Source organism: Delphinus delphis, chromosome 8 (genome assembly GCF_949987515.2).
Source record: "Delphinus delphis chromosome 8, mDelDel1.2, whole genome shotgun sequence".
NCBI lineage: Eukaryota > Metazoa > Chordata > Mammalia > Artiodactyla > Delphinidae > Delphinus > Delphinus delphis.
Window position 1 is genome coordinate 97,213,182 of NC_082690.1, and position 21,316 is coordinate 97,234,497.

General features: G+C 39.9%; 1 protein-coding gene across 2 annotated transcripts in view; it reads left to right on the forward strand.

Moving 5' to 3' along the window:
• The first annotated feature begins 8,245 nt into the window (after nucleotides 1–8,245).
• CSTPP1 (centriolar satellite-associated tubulin polyglutamylase complex regulator 1) overlaps nucleotides 8,246–21,316 on the forward strand; it is a 188,290-nt gene continuing 175,219 nt past the window's right edge. The window contains exon 1 of one of the 2 annotated variants that reach the window (XM_060017398.1): nucleotides 8,246–8,357. In XM_060017398.1, coding sequence (XP_059873381.1) covers nucleotides 8,312–8,357 — 46 coding nt within the window. In that variant the 5' untranslated portion in view covers nucleotides 8,246–8,311. The remainder of the gene's footprint in view (nucleotides 8,358–21,316) is intronic. The other variant, XM_060017400.1, reaches the window with a different exon arrangement.

Consider the following 21,316-nt stretch of genomic DNA (forward strand, 5'->3'; position numbering starts at 1 on the left):
GTCAGGCTTACTTGATCTTACTGCTAGGAAAAAGTCAACCTTTAAGGCCTATGTCATCTTAGCCTAAAATCCAAGGAGAAAAGGGTGAAAAAGTAGAGGCTGATTCTCAATCCCTCCTCCCCACAACGTTTTGATGCAGCCTTCGTCGGTCTCAAGGTTTCAATATACGTTGCTTACGACGACTTGCTTTTTGACCTGTTGAGGAAGACCTTAGGATTCTGGAGAGCATTTTTTTTTCCCACAATGAAAACTAAGGACATGTGGTATAATGAATACATTTGCCCCAAAAAATCCAGAACAGGCAGTCACCATACTTTCAATGTCAGGGGATTAAGAATTTATAAACAGTTTCCGCTCTGTATTCAAAAGACAGGTTCCTTTCCAGAAGGCATGATTTGTGTTGTTTTTCTGGGATTGAGGAGGAACAGGGAAGCTGGCTGTCCCTGTCTGACTCAGGCTCAAGAGACTGAATTTTCTGTGTGCATCCCGAGTCCTCCTCCTCCATGGTTCAGCACAGTTCTGGTGCACAGAGCAATCCCAGGCTGCTGTGAGTCACTGGGAATATCAATAGGGAGAAATGAACTTCATGCATAGTCCCTGGCTGGGTCACCCCCTAGGGTGAGTTAAGTCTTGGCTGTCAGAAACTGCTCTTGTGCCAGGAGTGCTAAGCCATATTTATTTTTACCAGGCCTCTCAGACTGTCTTGTTTGGAGTGAGAGATCCTGAAAAGCATGCCAGAATGGGCTGTTTGTCTCCCTTTTATTGTCCCCTGGGACATGCCCCTAGGAAAGTTGTAGGGGATTGCCAATTCCAGAAGTGTCTCAGAGACATTCGTTTCCTCAGAAACACCACCCCTTTCCTCATCCTTGAAGGACAGACCAGGGGACTGAATTTCTAAGATCAGAATATTGCCCTGAATTAGACCATCACTAATGGCCTTTTGAAAGGATACCCTGGGGGTGCTACAGAAACAAGATAGAAATGGGCACTATTTTGATCCAGTTGGGTTGGTAGAATCCTCTTACAACCCAGGCATCATTCAACAACCTGAATTCTAAACATAATTCTTCTAAAAGAGTAAAAGGTTTGACATTTCCACACTTTAAAACAGTGGTTCTTAATCAGGAGTGATTTTTGCTGACATGGGGCAATGCCTAGAGACATTTTGGGGAGTAGGTATTACTGGCAAATAATGAGTAGAGGCCATGGATGCTGCTAAACATCCTACAATAAGCAAGACATCCCTCCCCACAACAAATAATTATTCAGCCCAAAATGTTAATAGTGCTGAGGTTGAGAGACCCTGATTAAAAAGTTAAGAACATGAGTCTTAAAAAAAGAATTGCTCCATCTCTAGGATCACTTTCTTGTGTGAATGGAGGAAGGAGTTCTTAAAGCTATAGAATGGAAAACAAGAGAAACAAGAGAAAGCACAGCTAAAGGAAAGGAGCTAAAAGAGTCCTATACCTATCTGCCTAGGGATGCCTATTTCCAATATTAACTCACTTAGTGGGAGTAAGTATTTATTATGGGTATATTATGTGCCAGACACTGTAGAGGCAGTAGTAAACAGATATATTGGGTCCCTGGAACTTACACTCTGATGGCTGGGGAGGCTACAAGTATACAGAGGCATTAAAAGAATGATCTCACAAATGAATTTAAAGCTACAAATGATAGGGGTGTTCAAGGAAAAGTACAGGGTTCTATGAAAGGATAGACTTGATTTAGATTTGGGGGTTCAGGGAAGGCCTGTCAGAGGCACTAACACTAGCATGCTGAGTAAGATTCATCAGGCTAAGTGTGGATGAGGTGGGTCTTCTAGGCAGAAGGAACAGTATGTACAAAGGCCCTGAGCCAGGAAAGATTTATAGAAAAATATAATTAACTTTTAGCAATGGTATGCTTTTATCTAGGTTCAGGGGGCTACTACTGGAGACCAGGAAAAAAGAAAAAAAAAAAAGAAAGTATAAGGGAATAGTCTGATTTGCATTTTTGTGCTTCTTTAATTGCAAACCCTCCATACCACCACTTCAAGTACCAACACTTTTCACGTTCCAGCTCAGCAGTAGTATTTTTGCCAGGATCTGGGTACCATGGCTGATTCAGTTCCATGGCATAACTTGGGACACACCCTGAAAAGTGGGACTTCCTAGATATATTTTTTTAATCTCCTAGAAGCTTGATAGTCACACACCTGGCAGGTATAAATAGAGCTTTTGCAGCAAACAAGTCAGTATGTCTTGCTTATTTCAGTAGTAAAGATGAATTTAGAATGGTGGATAAATAAATGGATCAATGAATAAATACTCATTTAGTAACAAACATGACTCAAGCATCTATGTAAATGGTCTGTTTCACACATGCCCCTTTATAATTCACTTTCTACACAGCAGCCACAGTGACTTCCTAAAAAACAAATCAGGTCATGTTATTACCAGGCTTAAAACCTTCCAATGGATTCCTACTGCACTTAGAATAATAGCTGTACTTCTTACATGTCCTTTGAGGTCCTTCATGAGCTGGCCTTTGCCTAATTCTTTGACCACTTTTCCCTTTACTCATTCTACTCTAGCCACACTGGTTTTCTTTCAGCTCTGCAACATGCTATCATTTCTTACAACTTTTGCACAAGCTGTCTCCTCTGTTTAGAATGCTGTTTCCCCAGACCCTTCCATGGCCGCTCCCAGCTCAATGTCATAGCCTCAGAGCTTACCATCTTACATTTGCCTTGTTCTCACTCAGCCTTTACCCTGTTTTATATAGGAGATTGGATAAGGGTTCCTGGAGGTGGTACCATTTTGCCAAAGTCTTAGAGGATGTGTAAGAGTTTACTAGGCAGAAAATGTGGGAGAGGTATATTCTAGGCAGAGAGAAGAGCTTATCCCTAAGCAAGAGGGTGTGAAAGAGCTCAGTATGTTTGGGAATAGTGAGTAGAAAGGCATAGCTAGAGAATTAAGTGTGTAGGGAAGAATAAATGGCACAGTGGCTGGAAAAGTAGGTTGGGACCCAACTGTGAAGGAATATATATGTCTGCATGTTAAGGAATTTTGATTCATCCCAGTAATGGTGAGTTAACAATGTTTTTAAAGTAAGGCAGTAACATGGTCAAATTTAACATTTAGAACAATAAACTCTTGTAACAATGTAGAGGATGGCTTGGGGGAGAAAAAATAGACACATAGACTGCGGCTTTTTGTCCTAAGAGTCTAAAGCTTGGGAACTTCCAGTTCATCCAGTTCATATCCTAAGTTTATTTAATGATTCCAAGTAGATTCCCTCTCATCTTCCTGAGCTAGTTACCTTAGCTTGTCTACTTGCAGCATCGTCTCTATGCCTTTTGTTGAGTTAGTTGCTTTTTTTTCTGGGTATTTCTTAAGATATGGTGATCTGTCACACATAGTATTTAGGTGTAAGGAGGTGATGCCAATGCTTTCTGATTGATTTTTAATCTCCTTCTCAATGATGCCTTGCCATTTTGGCTTTTTATTTAATAAATTTGTTTCATGAACTGGTTCCTGTGAGGCAACCATAAGTCCTGTGGATTGGATGGCTTTCATTTTCTAAACTTTTAATCTAAAGTGGGGAAAAACGTCTATTTAACAGGCACGTATTCTGTCAGGGACTGTGTATGATTCTAGAAACTTAAAGATGAATGAAGACTGTCTCTGACCTCCAGGAACTCAGAATCTAGTAGGATAATTCAAATTGGGTTTTTTTTTAATGACATAAATATTTTTTAAGTCTACTTTTAAAAATATTGGTTCAATTTCATTTCCAGTCCTTATCCACATGCATAACCTGTGTACATTAACATTTATAGAACACTCCACCCAACAATAGGGTATACATTCTTTTCAAAGAGCACCCAGAACATTTACTAAGGCATATTTACTAAGGTAGTCCATATTCCAGATCATAAAACAATTCTCAATAAAGGCAAAAAGGATTCAAGTCATATAAGTTTTCTCCAGGTATATCTGACCACAGTGGAATTAAACTAGAAATCAGGGACTTCCCTGGTGGTCCAGTGGTTATGACTCCACATTTTCACTGTCAAGGACCCTGGTTCAATCCCTGGTCAGGGAACTAAGATCCCACAAGCTGCACAAAAACAAACAAACAAAAAACCAGAAACACCTTTGGAAAATCCCCCAATATATGGAAATTTTGAATAATACACTTCTATATAACCCATGGGTCAATGAAGAATTCCAAAGGAAAATTAGATAATGTTTTCTATTTTAGTTTATAAATTTAAATGTTTATAAAAGTACAAAATCACATTTTTGAAGATTGGAGTTCTTTTTGTGGGAAGATTTTTAACTAAAAATTCCATTTCTTTATAAATATACAGCTTTTCAGGTCGATCTTTGTTGCTAAGTGCAGGCTTTCTCTAGTTGCGGCGAGCGGGGGCTACTCTTTGTTACGGTGCGTGGGCTTCTCATTGCGGTGGCTTCTCTTGTTGCGGAGCTCTAAAGCACAGGCTCAGTAGTTGTGGCACACGGACTTAGTTGCTCCGTGGCATGTGGGATCGTCCCAGGCCAGGGCTTGAACCCGTGTCCCCTGCATTGGCAGCCGGATTCTTAACCACTGCGTCACCAGGGAAGCCCCCCATCTGTTTATTCTTGAGTGAAACTTGTTAGTTTGGGTTTCAAGGAATTTTTCCATTTTACCTAATATGTTAAATGAGTCGTGTTGTCCTACTATTTCCTTAGTGAAAATGACACAAATAGTTATCGCTGTGCATGCTCCAGGACAGAGGAAGGCGCAGCTAATTTTTGTGGGCTACCAAGAAGGATCAGAAAATCCTCCTCCGTTTTACACTACATGAAAGTGTAATTCCCAACTCTTTTTGCAGCACTGAAAATATAAAATAACAAGAAGGTAAAAGTCTGTAATTGTCTTTGAGCTCCAGTTCAATTTAAGCATGTCCTCTTAACCACTCTCTCGAAATGCATTAGTTTTCTTTAACTGCTCAAGAAATGGGAACATTTATTTTTCCTTGCAAATTCTCCCAAAGCTCTGGTCTGTTGACCTCTGGCAGTCCAAAATGATTGGTCTGTAAATAGCATTTTAAACTAAACATGTAAATCTCATACAGTGGCATCACACATAGTTTCTGCTTTGCTTTTATGGAATATAAGTCTTTGAAGAAGAGCCTAGTAGCTCAGCATGAATTTCATGACCTGCATTTCTTAGTAGCTACTTCGCCTTTAGCATCTTTCTGCTTGATGAGTTGATAAAAGCTTGTCCTAGTTTCTTGAACCTGCTTTGTAAGAATAAGTCATACTGCATTTTTTCTTTCTATTGTTTCCTTGACGTTTAAAACTATTTGGTACATTTATATTTGCTCTTCTGTGGTTTTCAATAACAGGGAGGATTTTCTTCCCTATCAGTCTCTTCATAGGTCCTCAGCAGAGCCAGAGATGTCTATTAATTTTTTCTTTAAAATTAGGAATTATAATCTGATAAATTGGTGTCTCAGCATATCCTCTTTTGTGGGTATTTTTCCTGTTGTTTTGAGTTTGATGTTTCCATTCCTTATGCAGTAGTACTGTCGCCTCTCAAGCACTCTCTATGTTTTGACCAATTTCATAATACTTGCTTATTTTCAGGATTGTGGAGTTGATTTCTGATTTACTGGTCTATCTGGATGATTATTGTTTAGATAAAAATTTCAGACCTATGTAATGATAATTTAAGAACCTGAAAAGCACATCTAAATTGAAGGCTGACATGTTTTCCTTTTCTTACATTCAACAGGGTCACAGAAATACACTTGACTTTAACAATTCTTGTGTATTTCCCCTTTTCTTAAGACCTGATGTTGTGTATGTTTCACTGAAAAACTTCCTTCACTACTGACCCGTTGCCAAAACTTATTTGTGTAATGTACTGGCAGAAGAGAAATCTAAAAGTAATGGCTCCTTCTTGGGAAAAACAAACACTATATGGAATGTCATCACTTCTGCTAAAAAATTTTTTAAAGATTTTTAAGCCACTCATTTATTGTTTGTTTGTCTTCAGGTTATAGCGCATGCCTATTATAGAAAAAATTTAACAATATGGAAAAGTATAAAGAAGAAAATTGTAAGCAGTAATTCCACCACCATTAAAAAGGCTACCTGCTATTTCTGTGCAACCCCAAATTTTCTTGAAGCCTTAGCTTAACGACCACCTGCCCTTTTCTAAGTCTTCCTCCTCAATAGACTGTTTAGGACATTGAGTGGAAGACTGACTTTAAATATAAGGGCCCTTAGGATTTTTATGGAAGGGATGGAGCTGTAGGAAAAACCTACAAATTGCTCCAGAGATGACATCTTGTTCTTATTTAGCTTTCTTTGAGTCATTAACAGTCGGGCGCCACTGGTGCTGAAACTTATCATTATTATAACCACAAATGGGTTAATCCCCAAACAAAGCTATATTCTTGGGGCTGGTTCCCAGCTCCACCACACAGACCCCAACAGCAGCACCCTCCGAGTCCCAGGATAATGCCCCACAAATAAGGGGATGTCAAATGTTCAGCCTGGACTCAAAATTCTCTTCTTTTGTCTGGGAGCTTCCAGTTGCTGGCAGGGCAGAGCAAAAAGAAAAATAAATAAATAAAACCCAAGCCAACAAACCCTAAAAAAAGAGGCTGTGTGGTTTAGCGGTCAGACCACTAGCCTGGAGGTTGAGATCGCTGAGATCCAGTTCCAGCTCTCCCACTGACTGGCTGGATGATGCTAGACAAGTCATTTTCCTGACATGTTCCTCGGTTTCCCTACTTAGAAAAGGGAGAAGTGCATTAGAAAGTTTTATGAGGACAAATGAAATGATCTGAGAATAGCTTCAGGTTGCTTGGAAATAAAATGAAATTGTAATCCTTAATAATTATCATCCTATTACTTTATTAATAATATAGTAAAAAGCCACAGGTGTGAAAGTTATGAAACTCCCATAACTCTCAAGGTGCATGGGGTAGGGGAGGGGGTGGGAGGCAAGGGTGGAGGTAGAAGGCAAACATTTTTTTATGATATGCAGGACTTCACATCAAATACCAAATTAGTTAACTTATTACCTCAAGATAATAAATGCTGCTCTGAGTTCGGCTCTGTCCCTTTATCCTTACCACATCCAAACTCAGAGTGACTCACCGGAGCCTAGAAATGAGACACATATACAATTTTAAGGGAAACAGAGAATTAGGAGGTTTGAAGCTTCTACTGGAGAAGGCTAAGAATAGACCACTCAGAACACAAAGAGAAGAACCTCCTCTTTCCTTTTTCTCCCAGTGTAGGTGGTCCACTGGTTTCCCAATCATTCCTTTGATAGAATGATTTTTGTTTTCTTTCTTTCCACAAAACCTCACCTCATGTGGGGGGAGAGCTAACTAAAAAAGTGAGGAGAGAGTGACCTTTTCTACTATGTTTGAACTGTGACGAGTGGTACACACCACTAAGCCGTTGTTGGGCGTGGAGAGGTGCAAAAAGAGAAATATCCAGATACCTGGGAACTTGAAAACCAATGAACACTGTCCCCTCTTAAAGGAAAAGTGAGCAATTAGGGATATAAGGGAAAAAATCCAATAGGTGTCCTTGTTTGTGCATCCCATCCCCCCAAGAAGTGAAGTGTCTTTGTAAGAAAAAAAAAAAAGAAAAGAAAAGACACTTGGGAAGGGTACCAAATAGTAAGGGATAGAAGTAGAAGGAGGGGCTATAAAGATAAAGAGGAATTTGAAAGGAAATGTCAATGAAGTCATAGAGAATTTAATGAGCACTTTCTGGATGCCCAGACTTGTCACAGGCAGAAAAGACACATCCCTGACCTCAAGAAGCAGCCAAGATATACGCACGTGAAAGCACTTTGTAGTAATTTAAGATGATAAATAATAAGGAGATAAAAATAGGTAATGGGATAGTAAATGTTTATGGGAATTTAGGGGTGGGAGCTATTATTGTGACTTAGGATAACAGTTGTATAAAGGAGTAGTTATGAAATTCAGAAATTGCGGGTATATAGAGGGCTGGCAATAATTTTTCGACACCGGGAAATATGATGGTTTCAAAGGAACTCTCCACCTCAAATTCCTCTAAAACCAACGCCTCAAGAAAGGGAGGCCAAAGAAACTATGACGGCCGCGAAGAGGCAGCTCCCGGAACTAGTGTGGCCCGCTTGACGTTGCGATACGGAGACTGTTTGCGTGACACCCTCTCCGCCTCTAGCCTCTCCTCCCGCAGCGTGGGTGCCATGGCAACAGAGAGAGCCCTCGACCTGGCTTCCGGAAGCGGGAGAGCTGGAGCTCTGAAGCTACCCTGGTCAAAGGATGCTGAGTCCGGAACGCCTAGCCCTACCGGACTACGAATATCTGGGTAGGCGCTTCCTTCAGCTTCGGGGAAGGAAAGAAGTGCAGACGAATTAGGCCAGGGTTTGGGGAGGAGGCCGGGGCGAGGTCTGAGTGGGAACGGGTAGGGTGGGCTAGGGAGGGGCGGGGTGGGGGCGGTCCAGGGCCTGAACTTGTAAGGCCCAGCAAGGAGGAAAACACCATCTGGGAGTAAAGAATGCTGAAGTATACCCGCTGGAGCTCAGACAGTGTGGATTGTGTCCTAAGTGGGCTAGGTTGGAGTTGAGAATTGAGGGGCCTTTGGGGGTATTACTGATATGCTGCCAGTGGAGTAACCTTGGAACCTTGAAGTGCCAAATCAGTCATTCTGTGAACAATCATTTAACCGTTATAGCGGCAACTAACATTTTTGAGCATTTCTTTTACATCAGACACTATGCTAAGCATTTTACGTGCATTCTTTATTGAATCTTCATAACAGCCCCAGGAGGAGACTGTGTTTTTCTTCCATTTTGCAGACAGCGAAACTGAGGCCGAAGAGGTGACTTGCACAAATAAGGCCACACAGCTATAAAATGGTAGGGCTAGGATCAGAACCTAATTTGTCCACTCCTGAGCTTGAGCTCTTGGCCATTAAGGCTGTGGCTGTAATACTTTACACACACTGTAACACCTTCAGTGTGTAAGGTATTTACTGGATGAAAAAAGGATATATGTATGTTGTGTGTATGTATGTATATACATGTATATACATACATGTATGCACACGTTTTAAAAAATTAATAGACTTTATTTTGTAGAGCAATTTTAAGTTTACAGAAAATTGAGCAGATATTATAGAGTGTTCCCGTATACTCCCTCTCTCTCTCACTCAGAGCTTCCCATTATTAACATGTGACATTAATATAGTACATTCATTACAATTGATGAACCAATACTGATACATTATTATTAACCAAAATCCACAGTTTACATTAGGGTTCACTCTTTGTGTTGTACAGTTTTATGAGTTTTGACAAATGCATGATGTCATGTGTCAACCATTATAGTATTATGCAGAATAGTGTCACTGCCCTGAAAATCCTCTGTGCTCTGTCTATTCATCCTTCCCTCGGTCCCCCAACCACTGGCAACCATTCATCTTTTTACTGTCTCTAAAGTTTTACATTTCCAGAATGTCATATAGTTGGAGTCATAGAGTACGTAACCTTTTCAGACTGGCTTTTTTCACTGAGCAACATGCGTTTAAGGTCCCTCCATGTCTTTTCCTGGCTTGATAGTTCATTTCTTTTTATCATTGAATAATATTCAATTGTATGGATGTACTATACACATTTTTTTTTTTTTTTTTGCGGTACGCGGGCCTCTCACTCTTGTGGCCTCTCCTGTTGCGGGGCACAGGTTACGGACGCGCAGGCTCAGCGGCCATGGCTCATGGGCCCAGCCGCTCCGCGGCATGTGGGATCTTCCTGGACCGGGGCACAAACCCTTGTCCCCTGCATTGGCAGGCGGACTCTCAACCACTGTGCCACCAGGGAAGCCCTATACACATTTTTTAATGAAAAACAATTCTAGTTTAAATTTTTGAATTAGTAATATGGAAACTAGATTAAAAAACATAAAGAAGTTTATAATGAAAAGTCTCTTCCAACCCCTTTTCCCCCATCTGCCAGTTTCCAACCATCCTCAGCCTCCCACTAGTAACCACTATTGCTGGTTTCCTGTGTATCCTTCCAGAGTTTAGTTTATTAGGTATATAAGGGAGAATACACTTTTTTTATTCAATATATCTCGGAGTGATTTCTATGTCAGTGAGAGCTTTCTCATTCTTTTAAAAAAATGTTTAGCTACATAGTATTTTAAATAATTTATTTGACCAATTCTCTGTTGGTACACATGTTGTTTTTAGCCTTTTGCTATTACTGAAAATACCCCACTGAATAACCTGTAATTTTGTGCCATTGCTAGTATATCTGCAAGGATAAATTCCACAAAGTGAAATTGGTGGGTCAGGGACCTATGCATTTTAAATATTGATAGATATTGCCAAATTGTCTTTCACAGGGGTTGTACCATTTTACACTGCACTAGCAATGTAAGAGTATGCCTGTTTCCCCATAGTCTTTCCAACAAAGTATATCAAACTCAAACCATCAGATTTTTTCAACCTGTTAAGTGACAAATAGTCCCAGGTAGATTTAATGTGCATTTCTTTTCTGAAGTTGAGCATCTTTTCACCAGGTTTAAGGGCTGTGTAGTTTTTGAAAGGGGTATATATATATATATATATATAGAGAGAGAGAGAGAGAGAGAGAGAGAGAGAGAGCATTGTTATATCACAGATAATTTTGCATCCAATGAATAAGAATATCAATGTCTAACAATGCCTAGACTTTTGCTAAGGATTTTATGTATTTTATCTTATTTACTCAGTACTAATCTATGAAATATTTGAAAAGCCTAGTCTATTGTTCACTTCCTTGGATGTTTGTGTCAAAGTCTTAACATATTTAAATTATATGCCTCAAAGGCTTGACATATTTAATATACCGGTGCTTTGGTGAGTAGAAGTTGGTGGTCCCTCCAAAAGTGGCTTTTTACAGCCACTAATTCAGTGGCAATGTTGATAATAAATCTATAAACAGAATCAAGATTTCAGGTTGGTTGTAAAAGCTTCAGTTTCTAACCACTTATCTAATTATTGAACCCTGGATTATTGAACCTCCTTCAGGTTCTGTTGCATATTTAAGTGCCTTAACTTCCTGTCCCATTCACCATCTGGACGTTCATACTGCCCTAAGCAGGGTCATACTACTGATTGGCTTCCTCATGGTTCCTCAGACCATACAACTCTGCTGAAATGCATTTGTCTTTAGTTGAGAACAACCCTGCCCATTACAGTTTGGTCTCTTTTAGAGGCATGCTGTTGCTGTTTTGAAGCAGTCACCCTCAATATAATGACCACTGAAAATCACCCCTTATAGATTAATTTAATAAAATATTTTCTGATTTGAAAATTTAAATACCTACAGAGGTTTTTTTTTTTTTTTTTAACTTTTTTATTATTTATTTATTTATATATTTTTTGTGGTACGCGGGCCTCTCACTGTTGTGGCCTCTCCCGTTGCGGAGCACAGGCTCTGGACGCGCAGGCTCAGCGGCCATGGCTCACGGGCCCAGCCGCTCCATGGCATGTGGGATCTTCCCGGACCGGGGCACGAACCCGTGTCCCTTGCATCGGCAGGCGGACTCTCAACCACTGCGCCACCAGGGAAGCCCCAGGGGTTATTTTTGGCTTGGCTTTTCTTCCTCCTCCTCTCCTTCTCCTCCTCCTTCTCCTTCTTCTTCTTTTTTTTTTAAATAAGTTATAAAGTCACATGTGTAGGCCTAGAGAAGAAAATACACATAGAAAAACGAAAATTGCATAGATAGAAAAGCTCTAGGTTTTCAGTGCATCAGAAAAGTGAAAGCTCAATATCCCTTGGTAAGTGTTTCTGGAGACCTCTTTTTAGTATTATGGTATAAACGACAGGGATACCTATTCAGTGAATATCCATAGATTTTCCCTTCTGCCTGCTAGCCAGGGCTTATATTTGCCTTTTTGACTACTAGTGAAGAAAACAGTCTTTCATCCTGTTGGGTAAACTGATCCATTCCCTGCTGACTTTGTGGATTAGGAACCTGTAATCATGGCCTGGAATGGCTTAGGATCTTAAGATCATCATTACAGAACTGACTCCATGATGTTCATGCCTGCACTCATCAGAATGGAGTGATAGGAACTATGTTAATGCCCAGGCGTGAATAGAGAGAGAGGAGAGTCTGGTAAGGAGATGAAATAAATATAGAGCCCTTGAAAGGTTTCCACTTTATGAAAGCTACTTATTGGAAGCTTCTGCCAGAGGCTGAGGTGTGTCTGTGTATCTGGTTGGGTGTGGAGAGTTCTCTAGAGCTGAAGGGCAGCCTGTTCTGGTCCCAGGTTTGCAAAACACACTACCTACGTGCTGACCTGAGTGTAAGCATGAGGGTGTGAGGTTTATTATTTTACCCCACCTAAATTGGTGAGGTGCTTGCTTTCACTCATGCTTCAATTTGCCTCTTCTGTTTCTATGGATACTGCTTATTCTCACTGAGACTGGTAGTGGATTGGCATAATAGATAACTCCAGGAAATCCGAGATGGTCTTTCTCCTTTGAGGGCTATAGTTTTAGAGGAATCACAATAAACTGGACAGTTATTTTTAAGCTATAGTTTTTGAGCACTTCATTTATGCTTAGCACTGTGCCTTAACTCATTTAATCTTCACAACCACCATACAGTTAGGTGTTATTATTAGTCCTATTTAGTAGTTATTAATATCGTCTCCTCATTTTACAAATAAGGAAACTGAGGCTTAGAAAGGCTAATTGATTTGTACAAAGTCACATAGGTGATGATACATAAAAGCAGGGATTCAAATCCAGGTTTATCGGATTCCATGCCTGTTTTTTCCTCTCTACCAAGAAGATAAAAATAAACAAACCAAAATATCTATTGCCTGTAAAGGGTAGTGATCCTTGCTTCCCTTTTAAGAATGGAGTTCTTAAACAGTTCATTAGTTGCAAATCAGTTTCCTGAACACAGGAATTGTATCTTTCTCATCATTGTATACCTACCTTTCACAATCTAGACACTTTATACATACACGTGTGTTAAATTGAATATGAATAATCTGACCTTAGGGTCCCCCAAATGTGAGCAGCTAACAGCAATAACTAAGACTTATTAAGTACTTACTATGTACCAGGTAACATTTTATGTGCTTTATAAACATTAATGCACACGAAGATAGTTTCAATTTTTATCTCCATTTCACATATGAGGAAACTACAGCACAAAGGTATTAAATAACTAGTTAGTGAGTCCTAGAGGCAGAATTCTAATCTAGCAGTCTGACTCCAGAGTCCACATTGTTAAACTCCATGCAATGAATACCTTGAGCAACTCCAACAATGAGGCTCCAACTATTGCATAGACCAGCTTATAATGGTTGCATGGATTCTGGAGTAAGTTCAGGTGACTCCAAGAGCTTAATTTAACATTTCTGCCAGGAGGGGGCATACTAGGAACCAGGATGGATCAGGGAATAGTAAAATTCCAGTTCCTTCTTGCCACTGGACTCATCTCTCAATTGCAGGCAATAAGGAAGATAACTTCTAAAAATAAACCATTTAGGAGAGTTTTAATGACAATAATCTATGTACTTTGTGTAGCTGTGTGACCTTGAAGAAGTTACTCAACCTCTCTGTGCCTTAGTTTCCTGGTATGCAAAATGTACTTACCTCATACATGTAAGCTTTTAGAGCAATGCCTGGCTGCTACATTGTATCTGCATTGTAAAAAGAGGATACACAAAGATGAGTAAGATACCTTTCCTTCTAGAGCACCTGGGTAGTGCTCAATAAATATTAGCTGCTATTATTACTCCTACATTTTAACAAAAATGTAATACATCTGTGGCAGCCATGAAATTGTGCCTCTCAGATCCCCTATTATGTGGAGGGGAGGGTAATTAACTCTGAACCCCAGCTCTCAATCCAACACCTTGTTCACATTGAGGTCACACTTCCCGCAGGCTGCCCCCAGCGGATGACTGGGTGGGGAAGACCCACTTTTATGAGAAGTGTGACTCCTCTGATGGTGACTTTGGCTTGAGGACTCCCACTGCACTGCAGTCTAATACTCTCACTCCCTCGCTCTTCTTTACAAGGGTCAACCCTGCATTGTGGTCTGTCAGCTCTCCCAGCTTCTTCCAGCTCCCTCCCCATTTTCCCTCATGGGCTTTTCAGTATATCTCTTGCATGTCTGATCCTGTCTTGTTGTCTGCTTCTCAGAGTACCTGGACTAAGACAACATCCAACAGTAACTGATATAGTCCCTTCCAGTCATGAGGTTGATACAGTTTTTTCAAGCCTTGACAAAGGTTCTGACATATGATTCTTTCTATGTTGAAGATTATTAAGTGTTACTAATCTTATTTTTTTGCATTTGCTGATATCATAGCACATGATATTTACTTGTCTTACTGCCTGGCACAATTTCTTTTTTTGCTTTTGGATGAATCCTGATAAGCAAACTTATTTTTGTTTGAATATAATGAGTGAATCTTCCAAACACAACCCTATGCTAGGAAACATTGCTATTTACAATAAGTCAACAGAAATACTGTTAGAACTTTAGAATGCTTGGGTTGTTGCAGAAAGAAAAAGAAATATTACAGATGTTACGCTGACTTCCTTAATCTTTGGAAACTAGGTTTAAAATATATAAAGCTGGTCACTTAAAAACAGTAATGAACGTGTTCACAAAACAATCTCCTTCCTTTCTTCTTCCCCCCTTCCGCTTCCTTTCTTTTCTTCCTAATTGTTCCTTTCTTTCTTTCTTTCTTCCTGAATACCTTCTCTATATAAAGCAAAGCATGAATACGAAGTGTTCCTCCCTACAGGAAACTTATGCCAAAGATGGGAGATGAGACATATTCATAAATGACTGTAACACAAAGTGACAGTGTTAATAAGTGCCAACAAAATTGGGAAATCGCCAAGACACCTGCATATATACAGTTCACTTGCTCTATAATGACACTTATTTCCCATCTCTGTAGTTGTAGCGCACGGGCTTAGTTTCTCTACAGCATGTGGGATCCTCCCAGACCAGGGCTCGAACCTGTGTCCCCTGCATTGGCAGGCGGATTCTTAACCACTGTGCCACCAGGGAAGCCCTAATAATGTTTTTGCTGGGGAGAAAAAAGAGCAAGTGAGTTCTAAGGCACGTTGTTGACCCTTACCCATCCCCATTTCTCCAAGGTAACTGATTGCAGGTGATGTCAGTGTTATTCTAGGGTTTAAATTCTAAGGTTCTGTAAATTGTTTACTTTACTTATCATTTATATATTCAAGTAATCTTAAAATCTTTCCTCCAAATGCTGTCCAAAAGTTGGGGATCTCTTTTATTTGTTATAAATACCACATTTGCTAAATGAGTAAATTTAGGAAGCTGAGTAGGTAATTAAAGTTTTAAAAACTAATAATAGTAGATGAGAAGAGACAAAATGAGCCATTAGCTTATCTCTAGTTCATTATCCTGTTTATAGCCTTCTTAGCACTTATCACAATTATCTTATTTATCTATCTGTATATTTTGTTACTGTTTCTTACTAGAATGTAAGCCATAAGGGCAGGCTTATTCTCTCAGTATCTCCAAAATCTAGCACGGTGCTTGGCCCAAGTTAAGTGCGCAATTGTTAGATGAATAGTCTGCTTTAAGTAGCAAAATAATTTTTTTTTTCAAATGAGAGAAGGGACTCCAGTTCAACAAATAGTTATTGAATTCCTACTGTGTGAGAGACACTAAGCTTTTTTCTCCTTCTTCCATTGACAAAAAAAAAGGATGACTGATTAAAATCTTTCATCTGAATGCTGTCCCAAAGTTGGGGATCACTGTTATTTGCATAAATACCATGTTTGCTAAATGAGTAAATTTAATTTCATGGTTGACACATTTTCTTTGTTTCAGTTACACAACAGTAAGATTTAATTCATTTTTTTAAATGATATTTTATGAAGGAAGGAAATTTTATACAATTTGGGGGCATCTCCTTAAGATTCCATCTTCAGTTGGGCAGAGTAATATGCTTTAAGACTGGAATTACCCTTGTCAACTAATCCCTGGGTCCACTGTGTTGGGATGCCCTTGCGCTACTTCCCTACGGGCCTTAGGAAATTGCTCATTCTATGATTGGAATTTCAAGTCAAAACACATTTATCTGAGCAGAATTTTAATGATTTATCAAAGAGAGGAGGGATTTTCCCATACACATCTGAACTTACCAAATTACCGATCCCATTAGCTATGTTTTCTCTTAAGCACCTTTCTTTAAACAAAGTAATTACTGCTGAAATCATCCAATGTATTTTTCATAAAAGCTTGTGACTAAGTTTTGTTTGATTAGCAGGAACGCAGTAAAAGTAAATATTGTTTGAGAAGGCACTTTCAGAGCCCTTTCTTTTTCTTCATTGAATTAGCTTTTTAAAAGCACTGTTCTTTGGAGAGAGTAAGAGCCTTTTTCCAGCTGTCCTATTGTGTAGCTCAAGGTCTTGTTAATACTGTTATCTGGCCCTGAGATTACAGGTAATTGTGGTAAAACACAAGCTTCAGTTTCTGTAATCTAAGACAGAAATCTGTTTGTGCCCTAGCCTTCATATCAGGTGTTTGTTAAATTCAGACTTCTCTCACCTGGGATAGCGCACTGCCCCCCACAGTAAACAGAGGTATCTGGCAGGGATGGGGCTACATTAGAGCCATTGCCATTTTTTTTTCTTTTTAAAGATCATGTGGCAGAACTCCTCCTGTGGCCAACTTACATACAACATGTGCACTAAATGGGAAAATTATATATTTTAAAATAAGCATGTTTGAAACAATAACACTTTTGAATGTGAAATGTACCAAAAGGCCGCATGTCTCTGGCTTTGCTTGTCAAATGGAGAGGCTGCCAGAACCACTCGGCTCCATGGTTCTCATGCCCTAAAGTCCTGCAAATTGACACGTAAGTAGGCAACACACAAAGAAGCTCAGCCCATGAGAAAGTGAGTTTGGGCGCTTGGGCTGCCTTCCTTTCTCTCTGTGTGGATTTCTTTCCAGCTTCGCTTCTTCTGTCCTATCTTAGTTTTTCAGAAAGGAGAGATTAAATGTGTCTGCTATTTCAGCATGTTAACTGCACAGGCAACATGAGGCTAGCACTCAGGCCACTGTTCAGCCTGTCATATGGAAGGAATTGCTTTTCAGGGGAGATTATAATTGTGTATGTAGCCACACAAATGCACATTCTGCCTGGAGGAAAATGCACAGAAGAGGAGGCCTTATGCTGCCACTCAGGTCTCTTTGTGGAGGGCTGCATAAGAAGCCCTTACATGGCATAGTCAACTCTTTTGGGCTTAATGAGTCATCTTTTTGTGTGATGCCTACTTCAAAAAAGGAGGAGGGCGGGGGGCGGGGGGAGAAGAAGAAGCACACTCTTGCCCAAGTGAGTTGCTTTTATTGGCCCTGCAGCTTTGTCTAACAGTTTTGTATATTCCTGATGATATCATTTATAATACTAGTGCACAGAGAGTAAACAAAAAATAATTTAGCTTTCAGGCATTTAGACAAAACTTAAATAGTGCAATTTAGAGAAATGATAATAAGCTTTATAAACAGTGAGCACATGAGCTTAAACAGCAAGCATGACCCCACTCTTTTTTGGAATGTGATGTGTTGAAAGATGGCTGTAGAGAAAACTAGAAGCTTGACACTTTTGAATTATGTGCAGTTCAGACTTGAGTCCATGGTCTAGTGTTAATCCCAAGCAGTATGTTCTAGTTAGTGGATAAAATACAAGCTACCATGTGAGTAAGTCATTAAGCCCCTTGAGTCCTAGCATTTTACCTATAAGAAAGGAAAAGGTAATATTACCACCTACTTCACAGGAATGTTAGAAGACTGAGAAGATAAAACATGTGGAGCTCTTTATAAGAAAGGTATTTTGTAAATAGAAAATAGCATTATTATTGTCCTTCATCAAATTTCCCCAACACATGAGTTGATAAAAGCTACCTCGTAGGGGGTTGAGAGGATGAATTAATATATGTCAAGTATCTTAAAGTAAACTATTTAATGAGACCTAAAATTGATAGTCTTTCTTGATAGTCTCTAGACCACCAAACCTGATATTTAAACACATGATTAACTTATAAAGTCTTATATGTGCCATCAGTCTTTTGCCTTGTCTTCAAGGATTGGCATGGTAGAGGATAGTGAATATACAGGTAGAAGAAAATAGGTTAGGTCTTCAGGAAGAATGGCCCTGCCTTTTTTCTTTTCCAGATTATGCCTATGAATAGTCTTTGGAGTCTTGCTAATTTTTTTTTAATTAATTCATTTAATTTTGGCTGCATTGGGTCTTCGTTGCTGCACGTGGAAGCTTTCTCTAGTTGCGGTGATGGGGGCTCCTCTTCATTGTGGGGCGTGGGCTTTTCATTGAGGTGGCTTCTCATTGAGGAGCATGGGCTCTAGGCGTGTGGGCTTCAGTAGCTGTGGCACGAGGGCTCAGTAATTGTGGCTCGTGGGCTCTAGAGTGCAGGCTCAGTAGTTGTGGCACACGGGCTTAGTTGCTCCGCGGCATGTGGGATCTTCCTGGACCAGGGCTCGAACCCGTGTTCCCTGCATTGGCAGGCAGATTCTTAACAACTGCGCCACCAGGGAAGTCTGAATCTTGCTAATTTTTGTTGCCATGTCTGGACATAGGTAGAGACTGTTTTGACCTTTGTTCTTCCAGTAAATATTTGGTTTTGATCTCATGTTTCTAAAGAAACAAACTCATAAGGAAAAGAAGTGATTGTTTTGTCTCACATTGTGAACTTTTCTTATCATATTTCTTAGTAGTTAAGAGAAAATAATTATTGTTGAAGGACCTGACATCGAGTTCCCTAACTGGAAAGTTCTTAAACTCAGCCAAGTAATAAAACCAGCTTTGGTTATTATCTTTAGAGGAGAAGGGACATCAGAAGAGAAATTATATTTTTTAATTGACAAAATTATCGCTAATATCTCTGCTTCCATTTTTGTTGGTATTTTCATAAGATTTTAGGCAACAAAACCTGAGAAGACCCCCTCATGTAATTTTCAAGTTTAAAATTTCATCTGTTGTTTCCAAGTATAGTAACACTTGGGTAACCTCACTTCCCAGATTTAATTTTCTATTAGATGACACTAAATGGGAAACACTATTTCATTTAAATTCTAACTGCTTAGCAGAGATTATTTCTCTTACATTTTTTTAAATACAGAGGTAATATTCCAACTTCTAAGTAAGTCCAGCCCCCCAAATACTGTCTTAAGTGGGAAATATATTCAAATAGATGCTCTTGGTATGGCAGCTGGAGTCATTCTCATATACAGGAGGACTGGAGATGGACAGCAATCTCATTTAGTCCTTACAAGATATTTGTGAGGCAGGTACCAGCCTGATACTCACTTTTCCATGAGGAAACTGAAATTTAGGTTATGTAACTTGCCCAAGGTCACCAAGCTAGTAAATGTGGAGGTGAAGCTTGAATGAAGTTTATCTGACCCTAGAGCCTGTGTTGTTAGCTGCTTTGCTTTTAGGTCTGATTTCTCAAGGCCCTCTTTCCTATTCAGTTCACAAGGATTGAAGGATTAGAACTTAATATTTTAACAGAAATGTCTACAGAATATATGATATATTCCCCAGATTCTCTGGTATAATAGAACATAATTTAACATTTCTTTATGTTGTGGTGTCATTATTTGAGACATTATTTATTATATTGTACTGTAGATGTGTTATGACATTTACTCATGAGGGTGGATGCTAGGAAACGGGGACTCAGAGAACTTAAGTAAAATTTCCAACGTTTATATGTAATAGATAGCAGTAGGTGGAGCTAAGATTTGACTAGTACTTCTGGTTCCAAATTTAGTGCTTTGGGTGCCATTCAATCAATGTTAGTTAAATCTGACTTTATAGTTATTAATTAATGGTAAGAACTTCCCCCTATGCTCAAAACTCCCCTCTCTCCAGACTAATGTTTCCTACTTCGTCAGTAAGATGTTGAGGTATACTGAGGTTTTGTACTCTAGGTGCTTTTGTGCCACTGATCTCAGGGTGATGGTTGAGCAGCTGTTATAAAAAGATCCACCACCACAACTGCCCCCTCCAGTGCAATGGCTCATACAAGAGAGAACTTTATTTCTTTCTAACTTAACCTGAGTCCAGGATGCGGATGGCAGGATCTGCTCTAGGAAGCCATCATGGGATTTCAGGTTAGCAGGGCAGCCAAGCCATTTGAAACCCATGGTTTCTGAGGATGCCTCCATTGTAGCCATTTCCCGTTATAGAAAGGAAAAGGGGAAGGAGCAAGTCCAGGGCAAACAGCTTTTAAGCAAGTAAGGCAGAAGTTGCAAACATCACTTGTGCTCACATTTCATAGGTGAGGACTTAATATAAGGCCCCTGCTAACTGCAGAGGAGCTTGGGAATTGAAGTCCAACCAGACAATTGTGTGTAAGAAGAATAGGAGCACATATTTTGGGGTGTGCAAACAATAACCTGCCATACCTGGTATGTGTATTGTTAGTAGGTGCTTGCCCTTATTCAGAAGCGAAGCACAGATGTATCAGTAGGTGTTTGACTTTTCCTCCCCTACCTCTACCTCTGTTAAGTACAGAGTATTTTATCCCTTGTCCGTGTTCTCCATTCTTCTGCCTTATGCTACTACTGAGCTTGGTTGCTCCCTTTTTTAAAAAAAAAAAATTTATTTATTTTATTTATTTTTGGCTGCATTGGGTCTTCATTGCTGTGTGCAGGCTTTCTCCAGTTGCGGTGAACAGGGGCTACTCTTCATTGCAGTGCATGGGCATCTCATTGCGGTGGCTTCTCTTGTTGCGGGGCACAGGGTCTAGGTGCGCGGGCTTCAGTAGTGTGGCACTCCAGCTCTAGGACACAGGCTCAGTAGTTGTGGTGCACGGGCCTAGTTGCTCCACGGCATGTGGGATCTTCCCGGACCAGGGCTCGAACCAGTGCCCCCTGCATTGGCAGGTGGATTCCTAACCACTGCACCACCAGGGAAGCCCATGGTTGCTCCCTTTTTATTATTTTTTTCTGTCTTAACTCTATGTCTCCTGTCATTTCTCTTGGAACACTTCTCTGTCCTTTGTAAACATTTCCAACTGATCAGAAGAGTCCCTTTCTACACTTTAGTGAGCACATGGAATGTTAGCGTTTTAGTTCTCTACTGTTGTGTTGGCTGCTGGGTGTTGGGGTTTACTTTGCTGCCAAATAAAACTTCTCTGAGTGGGAGTTGGACCCATTGTAGGAACTTAAATCTTGTTTCCAGAGAGCTAGTTTTACAATAAATAAAGATATTTATCTTCCTATACTGAGAGTGAG